The sequence below is a fragment of the Leishmania infantum genome, chromosome 18, assembly GCF_000002875.2.
Source record: "Leishmania infantum JPCM5 genome chromosome 18".
Taxonomy (NCBI): domain Eukaryota; phylum Euglenozoa; class Kinetoplastea; order Trypanosomatida; family Trypanosomatidae; genus Leishmania; species Leishmania infantum.
The window spans coordinates 307,403-320,836 of NC_009402.2; the positions used below are offsets into that span (position 1 = coordinate 307,403).

The 13,434-nt window shown below is 61.8% G+C and overlaps 4 protein-coding genes across 4 annotated transcripts; all 4 read left to right on the plus strand.

Moving 5' to 3' along the window:
• Positions 1-10: 10 nt before the first annotated feature.
• On the plus strand, positions 11-1,411 carry LINJ_18_0740 (putative elongation factor Tu; the record flags this gene model as incomplete). The annotated part of the gene is made up of 1 exon (XM_003392356.1): positions 11-1,411. The coding sequence occupies one exon, from the start codon at positions 11-13 to the stop codon at positions 1,409-1,411; it is 1,401 nt and encodes a 466-aa protein (XP_003392404.1).
• Positions 1,412-3,003: 1,592 nt separating this feature from the next.
• On the plus strand, positions 3,004-4,638 carry LINJ_18_0750 (hypothetical protein, unknown function; the record flags this gene model as incomplete). Its single annotated transcript, XM_001464853.1, has 1 exon — positions 3,004-4,638. The coding sequence occupies one exon, from the start codon at positions 3,004-3,006 to the stop codon at positions 4,636-4,638; it is 1,635 nt and encodes a 544-aa protein (XP_001464890.1).
• Positions 4,639-5,464: 826 nt separating this feature from the next.
• LINJ_18_0760 (conserved hypothetical protein) lies at positions 5,465-5,755 on the plus strand (the record flags this gene model as incomplete). Its single annotated transcript, XM_001464854.1, has 1 exon — positions 5,465-5,755. One exon carries the CDS (start codon positions 5,465-5,467, stop codon positions 5,753-5,755), a length of 291 nt encoding a protein of 96 aa, XP_001464891.1.
• A 1,717-nt stretch (positions 5,756-7,472) lies between these two features.
• On the plus strand, positions 7,473-12,695 carry LINJ_18_0770 (conserved hypothetical protein; the record flags this gene model as incomplete). The annotated part of the gene is made up of 1 exon (XM_001464855.1): positions 7,473-12,695. One exon carries the CDS (start codon positions 7,473-7,475, stop codon positions 12,693-12,695), a length of 5,223 nt encoding a protein of 1,740 aa, XP_001464892.1.
• Positions 12,696-13,434: the final 739 nt, after the last annotated feature.

Consider the following 13,434-nt stretch of genomic DNA (forward strand, 5'->3'; position numbering starts at 1 on the left):
ACCGGCAGGTATGTTTCGCTCGTGTGTGCATCGCCTTGCCCCCAAGGCGAAGGAGGCGTTTGTTCGCGGTAAGCCGCATCTCATCATCGGCACCATCGGTCACGTCGACCACGGCAAGACGACGCTGACGTCGGCCATCACGACGGTTCTCGCGAAGCGCGGTCAGGCGCAGGCGCTGGACTACTTCGCCATCGACAAGTCCCCGGAGGAGAAGAGCCGCAAAATCACCATCAATGCCACGCACGTCGAGTACGAGTCGGAGAAACGCCACTACGGACACATCGACTGCCCCGGTCACATGGACTTTGTGAAGAACATGATCACCGGAGCTGCGCAGATGGACGGTGGCATCATTGTGGTGGCGGCCACCGACGGCGTCATGCCGCAGACACGCGAGCACCTCCTGATCTGCTCGCAGATCGGGCTTCCGGCGCTCGTAGGGTTCATCAACAAGGTGGACATGACGGACGAGGACACGTGCGACCTGGTGGACATGGAGCTGCGCGAGCAGCTGGAGAAATACAAGTTTCCGGCGGAGGAGACGCCAATCGTGCGCGGCTCAGCCCTCAAAGCCGTCGAGGGCGATGCGAAGTACGAGGAGAACATTCTCGAACTGGTGCGGAAGTGTGACGAGTGGATCCCTGACCCGCCGCGCAACACAGACAAGCCTTTCCTTATGGCCATCGAGCACGTTTACGAGATCGGCAAGGACAAGAAGAGCGTTGTCGTGACCGGCCGCGTCGATCAGGGCGTTCTGAAGCTCAACACAGACGCCGAGCTGGCCGGCTTCAGCTCCAAGAAGTCGACGGTGAGGGTGACGGGCATCGAGATGTACCACAAGACGCTGAGCGAGTGCATGCCTGGTGACTCCGTCGGCGTCAGCATTGTCGGCACCGGCGACACGACCAGTCTATCCAAGGGCAACGTGGAACGCGGCATGGTGATGGCGGCGACGGGTAGCACGAACCTGTACAACAAGGTGAAGGCGCAGGTGTACGTGCTGACGAAGGATGAGGGCGGCCGCCACACTGGCTTTAGTCCTCACTACCGCCCGCAGCTCTTCTTCCATTGTGCTGACGTGACGGCGGACATGAGCTTCCCGGAGGCGGAGAAGCACCGCGAAGAGCTCAACAAGAAATTCGGCCGCGGCCCCGAGGAGGACAAGAAGAAAGAGGCAGCGATGAAGGAGTTCGAGAGCAAGCTCGTCTGCATGCCGGGCGATAACCGCGAGCTGATCCTGACGCTGGCGTACCCGATGCCCATTGAAAAGGGTCTGAAGTTCACCATCCGTGAGGGCAAGATCACTGTCGGCTGGGGCGCCGTGGTGGAGACAATGGGCCTCGACACGAAGGTGAACATTGAAGGCAAGCGCATCGGCGCGAAGCCGGTGACTGGCAAGAAGAAGAAGTAGAGTGCACATGGCTGAGTGCATGAGGGTGTGTCTGGAGGAAAGGGGAGGGAGGCGGAGGTAACGGGAAGAGATGGTGACGCTGTGACGCTGGAAGCAAAGGAACTGAGAGAACTACGTGTCTATTAGGTTAGCCTCCCTCCTCCCGGCCCTTCAGCATGCACGCCGCCACCACCACCGTAACCACACCTTTTTCTTTCATGCGCGCGTGCGTGCATCGCTTTTTTTTCGTATGTGTGCGGGGGGGGTCTACTTCCCCTCTTGTTTAATTCACAGATTCTTCACTCTTCGTTTCGCCTCTAATGCGTGCGCGGTGCGATGTGTGTGCGTGTGTGTGTGTGTGTGTATGTAGGTTTCCGCTCGTGTTCCTTGTTGGTGTCGTGCCCTTGTTGGTATCTTGTAACGGCGACAAGTGTATCGGGTTCTTGCCGCCCCGTCTTCTGGTGTTCGTTTTTGTGTGTGTATTGTGCTTCTTACCGTGTTGGAAAGTGCGGCGTGCTGTGTGCGGGAAGGAGGGGGTGTCTCTGTGTGCGTGCGTTTGGTGGCGGGGCGGGTAGGAGGGTGATGGAGACTGTCTTATACACCAGCCTCGCTCTCTGCCCTCCGCCCTGCGGCTTTTCTCCCTGTGTAGTGGTGGACAAGAACGCAGGAGGTGTGTGAACGCGTACAGACGCGCACGCCTACACGGGAAATGCGCACAGTCGCACGCACCCATCCCCTCGTTTGTCTCTTCGGGCCGTTTTCTATTTTGTATGGAATGTCTTGATTACTTTAAAAACGAGAGATAAGAGACCACATCTCATCCACAACAGGATCTGTCTGTGCGTGTGTATGTGTGCGTGTGCGTGTGCGTGTGCGTAAGGAAGTCGTCCTCTCGGGTGGTGCTGGCTCGTTCTTGAGCTGCGCTGACGCGCACAGGCACACAGGACGCGCAGGCCCAGCTCATGGTACGCACATTGGTAAAGCGGGCAGTGTCACGTCAAGACTTCGTCTTTGTTTTTAATGAAGCATGCATGAGCTAAGTCAGCAGGCGGAAGTGTGGAATGACGACGACGCAGTGGCGAGGTGGTGGCCAAGCGGGCGAGGGAGCAACACGAGAGGTGCAGGGGAAAAAAAAACGCAGCGTACAGAGGCGCTTGCAAGGAGCGTAGAGTTTGGCGGGCGGTCGTCGTGGCCGCGCGCACATACCCACGTCCGCTTAAGCGTGTCTTTGGAAGGTGTGATGACCTCATGCAAGAGTAAGTGAGGTGCGCCGAGAAAGGGAGACGCAGGGGTACAAGAGCTGTAATTTGCATGAGGGGCGGCCATGCAGTCTCTCCCAAACAAGCATCTCTGCGCGCATGCTGCAACGAGTGAGAAGCGACGCTTCCTGCTCCCCCCACCACCTTCGTCTCCACTTAGCCCCTCCCCCCCTCCCGTGCCTCACTGCTGTTCCCCCGTCTCACCGGCTCTCCAATGGCCTCGCCCTCTACCCCTCATCATCTACCCTCCCTTCCTCCCTCTCCCCACTCTTACCCCCTTCACCGAGTCACACAGCAGACACACGCACATGAACCGTCGCAGATACACCTGCGCACACATCATAGAAGAAGTGGATGTCTGCACCACACCTGTTATCCTTCCTGCACCCAGCCGCGTCTTGTAGCCCACCTCCCATCGCCGTGCCGACATGGATGCTGGCGACGGAGGAACGGCTGGGCCGCCAGGCTGTACACATCGCGGAGCTGGAGGCAAGGCACGACATCACTGCTCTTCTAACTCGCTCCTACTTCGCGATGTCGACGTCATGTCCGCGTTCGGAGTGGCGGCCTGTTCGCTTAGAGCCAGACTCACAGCTGGAGTGCCTGGCTGCCGCATCGAGCAGCCACAGCGAGAACGACGGTGACACGGTGGCGAAGCAATCGTGTCGCGCCGCGTCCTGTGCAGAATCTCTGTCGTCAACAGCGTTCTCTTTGAGACACATACAAGCCTCTGCGCAGACCGGCGCGTTTTCGCGACAACGCGAAAACGACACACGCCGCAGCACGCCAGAGCTGCCGCTGTCTTCCTTCTGGCAGCAGCTGGCAGACCTCGATGAGCGACTGACCGAAGTAGAGTGGGCAACGGTGCACTGCAAAGGGTCGCAGCCGACGGCCGACGCACGTCGACCTCAACAGCCCCGTGTCAACTCGTCCAGGCCAACGATGGACGACTGTGTTGCTCTTCTCGACTCTCTGCTCGCATCGCAAGAGGGGACGCGCACGCCTCAATGGGACGACGCGACAGCCGGCGCAGCGCTACCGCGGCGACAGCGGCGACAGCAGCGACCGTCGCAAGAGACGGAGCGCCATCTACCGCTGCAGCTCCACTCTCGGCAGCAGTGCATGCTGAGTATACTCGCCAAGCTTCGCGATGCTCTGCGCAGCACCCAAGCCTCATACAAGGCAGCCACGGGTATCCGCGCACCCGTCTCGTTGGAGACGCTCCTGCAGCTGCCACCGGAGACCCTGCCGCTTCTCATGTGCACCGACGACGGCATGCACGACGTGCGTCAGCCTCAGTGCCGTCATCACTGCGACGCCTCTGGTGGAACAGCCGCGTGTTGCGGCCTCCTGTCAAGCACCTCTATTTACACGCTGTGGGCCACGCTCATGGATGGCGTCGACATGCTCCCCAGTTTCTCGCGCGCTGTGGCAGAGGCACTCTGGGCAGCAGTGCTGTGGATGCATGCGTGCGCCACTTCTGCGCCTCCCGGTCAGACGTTTTTTGCCCCCATCGCGAGCGGCAAGGGAGAAGGGTGCAGCCACATTCGGCCTCTTCGAGCTGAAGTGCAGCAGCAGCAGCAGCGCACCGGCTCCGCGTCTCCGTTGCAACGCCGACCATTAAGGAGTGAAGCAGAACCTCGACAACTGCGCTCTCCCTCGGAGGCGCGTCAGCGATTGACTGTACGTCACCAGCGCGTCATCGCCCCGACCCTGAAGAGTCGGTTGCAAGAGGAGGAGCGGTGGGCGTACCGGGACTTTCCTGTCCGCCGCGGATTCACCGCGCCGACGGTGTACGATGATCTCTTTCCCTTGCCGACTGCTGTCTCAGCGTTTGTGGAGCCCCCGCTGTACACCGTGCCATCGCCGTCACTGTTGACCGGACGCAGCAGCGGTGCTGCAGTTGCAGAGGCGAAGGAAGAGGCGGCGACGACCGTCGGACTCGATTTCTATACTGGACCTGCCCGCAGGCCGCGGTCGCTCGTGTAAAGGCGAAGATGTCGCCCCACACGGATTGGACCACATCGCCACAGTCGCCCATTCTTTCCGCGTGCACTCGCCTGCGTGGGCGTGCGCGTGACACGCTCGCGCGTGCGACAGTGCGCATGCGCATGCCTGGTTTTCCCATGTCCTTCTCTTCGGTGTTCACGCCTCATGTGGCTCAGGCACGCCCTCTCTCGCGGAGCGGGACTGTGTCGACGCCTCTGCCCCCGCCCCCTTCTCTGTGTGTTGCTGCGATCGTTAGTGGCAAGCGGGCAAACACGGCGCAAAACCGCGTCGCCGCGGCGACGTAACGAAGGGATAACTCCGAGCTGGAAAGAGGCGAGGCAGACGGCGAACAGCGCAACATGCGTATGTGTGTGCAACACGGCACTCCGCATTATCGCTGCTTGTCGTCTCTCGTAACGATCTTCTCGGCCGCCACCACCGCCCCTCATTAGCTGCCTTGCAGAGAAACGTTGTCAAGCGTCATCCGCGTGGCATCCCACGCCCTCCCCACGCTCACCTCGTTCTCACCTCAACACCCTTCCGGCTACATTATCTTGCGAACCCCCTCCTCCCCTCCCTTGCCTGCGCCTCCCACTCTCCGCTGTGCACCTAAACGCGCACCAACTCACCCGACATGCCCTCTCCTTTATCTGCGTGCACGTGCTGACCCAGCGCCGTCGACGATCCGCGAGGAAGAGCTGCATCATCGAGTTGCCGTATTCAGTCCGACCCCCGCAAATTATCAGGGTGCTTACTGGCACATCTTTGTGTGTGCGTTTTTTTTTTGCGCGCCAGCCTCCGCCGTTTACAAGCTTACCTTCGCGCCATGTCGAGCAGCGCGGGGGCGTCGTCCTCGCCCATGTCAACCGATCGCTGCTCCTTTTACTGTCCCGTGTGCAACATTCAGTTTTCGGACTCGCACGCCGCAGAGGCGCACAAGGCCAGCCGCCAGCACAAACGGAAGAGCGGCGAGCTCGAGTGGGAAGCGCAGCAGTACAAGAAAGACGCCGATGTGACCCCCGACGATGTGTGGGCGCTCGTGCGGCGCAAGCAGGCCGAGCTCCACGTCATCGCCTGGAGCGAGCTCAAGTACAGCGAGGAGGAGAGCACGGCATGAGAGGGAACGGCGTGCCGCCTAGGTGCGCATGTGTGTGGCCGTGCTATGTGGCGCCACAGCAGCTCAGCCGGGTGCAGACAAGTGAGACGCTTTCCGCGCGATTGGAGACGTGGTGAACGTCCCGGCACTGCCTTTTTTGTGTGTGTATGTGTGTGTGGTGGCTTCCGTGCATGTGGGCGTGTATGATTCAGCCCCGAGCACGCGGGCATCTACGCAGGGAAAGGCCGAGGCAAGAGAAACAGAGGTGAGCGCGCACACAGAGAGAGCAGATCTTCAGAGTGGTGCGGAGGTCTGCGGGAGAGATGAGGCTCGGTGGAGCAGCAGCACGGTGGCACACCGCCTGCCGTCCAGCCGGTTTCGCTCACCGAACCCCCTCCGCAGACGGACATCGCGCGGGAGCGAAAGGGCGAGCATGCTCGGGGTCGTGAGAGCAAAGTTTGCGCGCGCTGCATTGCCATGCCGTGCCTGTCGTGCTGCCCGCTCTGGCTTCCGCTGCTTGTGTTTCTTTTCGGCTGCATCATGTGCTACACCTTCCCCCCTCTCTCTGCCTCCGCCTCCGCTTCCGGACTCAGCATCATCGACGAGTATTATCCACGTAAAATCGTCACTTTATCCTCCGCTGCCAGCGCTGGGTTTCTCGCTTCAAAAGTGTGCTGTGCACACACACACACACCAACAACCGCAACAACACAACACAACGTACTTGAACTGATCGAGTACAGCAGAGAAAGGAAAGGAGGGCGACAGAGAAGATCGTCTTTGATCAGATCACAGCGAGGCAGCACGGTGGTCGCCGCGCTCGACTGCAGGGACTCCCCTTTACCTCCTTCGCGGCTCGTGTGTGTGTGTGTGTGTGAGTGTGTGTTTTTTTTTTTGAGCGTCCTCTGCACCTGCTTGCCCCGCAGTGGGTGAGGCGCTTCTCAACTCATCTTTGCTGGTCCTCCTCACCTCCCCGCAGTCACGACTGCCTGCTCTTATCTCGCCGTGTTTCTCCGATCATCTTCGTCGGTCTTTCGGCCTGGCATCTCCGACTGTATTGTGCACGTTGCCGGTGCCTTGCTTTTTCGGTACGTGTGTCTGCTGATCGCGCACTCAGGCGCTGTGCTCGCCGTGTCGCACTACGGTAGCTTCCACCACCAAGAAGCCCCCCTTCTCTCTCTCCGTGTGTGCATATACCCCTGAGCTGGCGCTGCTTGGCGTGTTCGCCGCCGGTGGTGCGACACAACGCGAAAGGCAGAGGTGCTCAAACGGCGGAAGACTCGGTGTATAAGCGAACGACGACAAGAGAAGAAAGCGGGAGGGGGTGCAGCCGAGAAGGTACAGCGACGTGGCGCACCAACGCAGGCGGCAGCGTATCGCGTTTGATGTATGTGGGTGCATGTAAGCAATCCCCACGGTCGTCAGACACACGCGCATTGACTGCTTGTGCTGCGGTGATCGCCTCTCGTTGTTTCGGCTCTGCAAAGGTCAGGTGCGGCAGCTCGCTGCGTCAATACCTCCCTTCTTGATTGCGTTTGTATTCGGCGACAGTCGTGAAGAGGTCTCAGCTTCCCGACCCCACCCCTCTCTTAGCCACCGCCGGCCCCCACCACCCACACACACACACACGCTCGCACCGAGGACTACGGTGACACAGCAGCATCCTCAGGAGGAAGGGCCACAAAAAGCCATAACGCGAAGGGGGTTTAGTAAGGAAAGGCTCACAGGCACGACAGAGATGGACAACCACAGTGCCGATGTGTACAGCGACGCGGCAGACGTCCTGAAGGTGCTGCACGACACGTTAGAGATGTACGTGTCTTCCATGCAAGACATTGAGGACAAGGAGCGCGGATGCAACACGGCGTCGGCATCCGCGTCCTCGTCATCTCTCACCAACTCTGCAGCGATAGACCTCGCCATCACCCGACAGCACATTCAGGAAAATGTGCCGCGTTTGTTGGGCGCGTGCGCATCTGTGCGGAGTATGTTGCGCAGGGTCGCTATGCTGCCCCGTCAGTCCTCGCGACGGAGTGACAGCGAGTCCTTGGGCACGTCTGACAGCTTGGGCAGTTCCACCACGGCGGCAGAGCGTCATGAAGCCGTCCATGGCCTCATCACGCGAAAGCTCGGCGACGTCATGGAGAATGCACACATGATACGTGGGCTCGTGAAGGTGCAGCAGCAACAGCAGCATCTCTTGCCGTCACACCTGTCTCGCGTGTCGTCGCTAGCCTCGCCGGACGACAATGACGGACCGCTTCTCATGAAGCAGCTCATTCGTGTGACGCTGTACAATCTTGAGGACATGGAGCGGCTTCTACGCGCCGCCTACCCGGACGAGCTACCCATGGGCACGATGAGCTGGGGCGGCGACGAGGTCGAGGAGGCGGATAGGCCTACGCTGTTTTCGCACTCGCCACGTGTGCATCGCACGCTGACACGCTCGCACGGGCAACGTCTCGGCTATAACGGTGGCGGCACCGATCACGAAGGCCGCCGCGACTCCACTGGTTGCGCGCACAGCACCAGCAGCGGCGATGGTGGTGGAGTGAACTCATCATTGGAGACGCCGCGCAGCTCCACCCACACGGCGCCATACGTGCGACGCAGTCCCTCTTTCGACCAGGCGAACCTTCTCACCAGCTCATGGGCGGCAGCCAATCAAGAGGACCATGACGGCGACAGCGAAGCCGCACCGACAGTACGCCTGGCCGACACAACCCCCACGTCGCCCACCGGCGCCTACCCATCAGCATCTATTCTGGCGCGGTCGCAGCAGGCAGACCCGCTTTCGTCGGCGTCGTCTTTCGTCGCTTCGGCGCCGAAGCCGTCCTCGCCGCGCGTCCGCTTCGTCATTGGCGAGCCCCCTGATTCCGAGGACCAGGACTCCTCTATCTCCGAGTGTGCGCTAGCGCCCACGGCAATCCCGAAACAGTCCTCTCCTTTCGGCAGTAACCTGCTGTCAAACCCTGTGGTGCAGCTCAGCTGCGCTGACAACGGTAAGCACAGTTGCAACATCAGCGACAGCGGAAATCGCGCCGTCCTCTCTTCACAGTCGCTGCTGAGCGAAGGTGGCAGCACTGTGCAATCTGCCTCGCTGGGGCACCAGCGCCCATCGCTGACGAGTGCGCAGCACTTCTCGTCCTCTTCAGCAGCAGCGGCGTCGCTACCGTTGATGGAGGCGGAGTGGATGAACGCAGCCCCCATCATGCCCACGGTGTTCGAGGTGCGGCAGAAAACGGTGCCGTTCCTTGACAGATGCAGAGACCGAGCGCCTGACGACTCCGTCACTGCCTCAACGCGCAGCACGGCCACCACCGGCGGCTTCCTCGACTCTTCGGCGTTGCAGTTGGGCGACGGCGCGCCACCCCCGTCCCGTAATGGGAACAGCAGCGTCGGCAGCCGGGGAGGCATAGCCCGCGCGCTGCCGCCGCCCGTCGGGCTGCCCCCGCGGTCACCGCGCCGGCACGACCCGCAGCAGCTTGCTACCAGCCTCGCCTCCTCGTCTGGCGATCAGCGGCTACCGCCTACTCCAGACCCCGCTTGGGTGGACCCCAACATGCGTGTGAGAACGTACCACATGCAACGGCTCCCGGGCGAACTCTGGGGCGTTATTATCGAGGGCCATCAAGCTAAGATGGAGTCCGCCTTCCGTGCGGATGTGGTGGACCTGTTCAAATATGGCGAAGCGTCCCCGGCGCTGCGCGGCGAGGACGTGCACGAGGTATACTTCACCGTGGTAGGCACGGACCTGTACATCCGCATAGGGCTAGAGCATCTGTGCTCGATGGCGGAGTCCGAGATCAACACACGACTCAATCTCTGCTCGTACCCGCACATGACGGGGCTGTATGAAGAGTTCTTCAAGGCGCATCAGGCCAAGGAGCTCGACGCCGTCGAAGACAGCATAGCGACGCCGGACAGCGACACGCCGCGGTACAGTGACACGTATTCGAACGGCGGCGATGGCACAGGGGGAGACGGGGAGGAAAAGAGCGCAAGCGACGGTAGGGTTGGACAGCGCTCCTTGAGTCTCTCGAGTGATCTGAACGCTGCCGAAGCCGCCGCGGTCGACTCGGCGGCTGCCGCGCGCACACCACCACTGCTGATCGCAACATACTCGCGCACAATGTCGGTGGTGGGCGGCTCGGCAGCAACGTCCTGCGTCTTCACGCCGAACCTGAGAGCCGCCGTTGGTGAAGACAGTGGAGGCTTGGGCGAGACAGGGCGTGAAGCGTCCGCTTCCGTCGCCCCGTGTGCCCTCGTCAGCGTCGAGAACAGCACTCACCTCCGGGAAGGAGCCACATCGGTGTCGGCATCGCGTCATCCGCACACAGTGCGTATTCCTGGTGCGCGATGGGCACGTCTACTGCTCTCGCCTGTGCCGGAGAAGAGCGATCTAAAGTCCGCCTTCGTCCAAGACACGGGCGTCGCTCTTGGCGTGCTGCCGTCCGAGGCCCGCGAGGCGTGCCAGGAGGTGCGCTTCTCCTTTGGCAGCCTTGTCGTGGACTTTATGTGGGACAATGGGGAGCTCTACCCGGGCGCGGAGCCGCTCTCGGCGCCAGAGATTGACACAGCTCTGAAAAACTGCCTGTACCCCTCTGTGCGTGCCTTCTACACCAACGCCTGTGCCGCGCTCCACCTCGACGACGATCTCGCGGTAGTGCCTGCGGCGAAGCGCGCCAGCAGCACCGCTGAGTCTGTCGTCGTTCATCTCATCCTGCCGGATAAGTCAGAGCTCGACTTGGCGTCAGACACGGGCAGCTCGTTGGCGCTCGACATGAGCGGCAATGCAGAGAAAGGAAAGGCGGCATCGGTGCCCAAGTCGAGCAGGGAAGACGACCTGTCAACGGCACGCTTGCCCATGGCATCACAGCTGGCGCAGGCAGAGAAGGCACCGTCAACGTTTCCGTCTACTGCGGCGACGGTGCTCTGCGCAGCAGACAGTGCAGCGGCGGCGTCGCGGAAAGTGGCCTCTTCACAGCAGCAGCGAGGTGCCCCGCTACCTTCGTTTAATCGGACGGACAGCGCCATGTCGAACGCGTCAGGCGAGGCCGAACCCCGCGTTGCTGTTCCTCAGCCAACGGTCGGTTCCCACATACACTCTTCAAGAGGTCAGAAGCAGCGGCGGGTGCACTCACCAGCTGGCACACCTCGCGTCGGTATCCCCGCAACAGGTAACGCCAACGCCGCCGACTCTCGGTCCTCGAAGGCGACTGCGCGGCGCGCCATACCAAAGAGCTCGCAGGAGCCGGCAACATTGAACCAATTCACCCTTCTCCACGGAGTGTCGGTTCAGGTGCTGCGTCAGTGGAACCCCGCGCTGGCGGAGTTGGACGCCGACGCCGTCATTCCGGCCACCGTCACGGTGTACATTCCCCGCCTCTCGCTCTCCCCCAGCCGCGCACGTGGGCAAGTGGGGCCAGGCGTGACCTCCGAGGCCGGGCGCCACCGCCACCCAACCGGCTGTGCCCTTGTAGACAAGACAAGCGATATTCCTCACCGCCGCACGGCGCGCCTCCCGACACCCGTTGCTTATCCAAACGCCAAGGTGACCGCAGCAGCTGCAGCATCACGCGCGGTATCGATGCCCGCCTCCCCATCTCACGCGGTAGCTTCTCCGAAACCGCCGGCACAGGCGAGCGAGCCGGAGAAAGCGAAGAGCAGCACCATCATCACCATCTCCAAGGAGGACAACACCCCCGCTGTTGTCACGCCGAGCAGGCCACCACCACTCTCCGTGGAGGACGTCGAGAAGTGTCGCTCCTTTCTCACTCTACCCACGTTGCCAAGTGCAACGGTGACCTCTGCCGCTCCAGCCGCAGAGCTGGCTCTGCCTGTCTCTCCCTTCCCCATGACGACGTCTCACTCTGCCTCCCCAGTCCTGGAGACACCGGCAGCTGCAGGCGCCAAGGTGCCACCTGGTGCTGTCAACGCGGCCGTGGCACCCGCTCAGCCCGGCGCCGCCTCCACCAAGCCGACGGCGCCATTTTCGTCTGCCGAGCAGGCCCTGACCGCAAGGAGCACACGCGAAGTGGTGCCGCAGGCTCCACAGCCTGACGAGAACACGGCGGCCGTGGCGACGGCGGGAAGTCGAGTTCCGCCGGCGCACACGGTGTATCAGCTGCTCAAACCGCAGACCGCGCAAGTCGCTGAGCCGAGGGGGATCGAGGCGCTCTTGGTAGCTCATAGCGTCCCTCGCCTGCATCTGGACGGAGTGGCGTTCAAGGCCGCTGCAGCTGCTGACGACGTTGCTCGTGGCTTCGCTGTTGGCGAGGACCACGTCGACCACGAGAACCACAAGGAAGCAGTCGAGGGGTCGGCGATGCTGTTGGAGTGGGACCTGGGCCTGCGCCTCGACAATCTCACGGTGGTGCAGGTGCGGCGCGGCTCTGTGGCTGCGCGAGCCAACGTGCAGCCCGGCGACACGCTGCGCACGATGAATGGGCAGGCGCTTCTCTGTCGAAGCGACTTCGAGCACGCCATGGCGCAGCAGCTTCAGCAGTACCGAAAGGGAAGTGAAGAGTGCACATTGTTCGTAACGGCGATGACCAGCCGCGGCATCCCTACAACGTATCGTCTTCGTCTTCCGGCTCTTCGCCGCGACGGCGCGACGGCGCAGCCAGATCAGCCACTGGCAGCGCAGCAGCAGGTACAGCCGCCCCCACGAAGGGCAGGGCCCCTCTCCGCACGGATGTCAGGTGCAGCGAGAGGTGCCCCGCAGCAGCAGCGGGGACTGCAGCCCGCTACTCAAAGCTCCGCGAGAGTGCCAGTGGCAAGGGCAGCGCCGGCATCTGCCCGCACGCCCGTGAGCAGTCTCGGTGCGGCTGCGCGGGTGTCGCGCGTAGTTCCGATTAACACGAACGCGGTGCTGTTGTGTACTATGAAGCCGCTGGACACGATCCGCACTTCTTCGATCGATGCAGGTGGTGCTGAGTCCTTGCCAGGGTCTGCATAGGGGACAGACCGCGATGGCAGTGCGTCCAGCCGCACGCGAGCGTACGTCTCGTAGGCGATAGTCAGCATGTACAACAGGGCAGCAAAAAGGCACAAGTGGTAGCGGGGAAGAAAGCAGTGATGCAGCCGCATGCTCGGTGCTCCTGTTGATCATTCTCCATGCACGCTCGCCTCCCTCCCCTCGTTGCCCGCGCCCACGCCACCCCTCAGCGTTTGGCTCGCATATATCGCTACTCGTGCCGGTTGTGTGTCTCTTCCATCCGCTCGCCGCCACATGCCCCAGTGATGCTTCGGATGTTGTGCGTATGTGCGCGCGTTTCTTTTTCCATGTGAGCGTACTGCACCGGATCAAGAAATCAGGAACACTTCTTCCGTACGAGCGCAACTCTACCTCTCTCTCTTTGTGTGTGTGTGTATGTCACAGTCGGTCGAGTGGCCGGCACCGGTGCTCGTCACGGCAGCCGCCTACCCTTACGCGCTCTTCCGTCTCGCTCACCTCACCTCCTGTCTCCACACCCGTCCTCTTACACGCGTGAGGAAGAAGAGAAGAACCACCACCGACACACTAACCGAAGTGCTTGCATGCGTCTGTCCCATATTTGCGCGTTGCTGTGACCGCTCACCTACATGGTGTCCCATCTCTCCCTCTCCTGTGCGACCGCCTTGTCGGTGGGCCGTCATCGGCGCCGTGGGTTTTCACTCGCCACCCCCCCTCCATCCCAATCCTTCGCGCACGCACG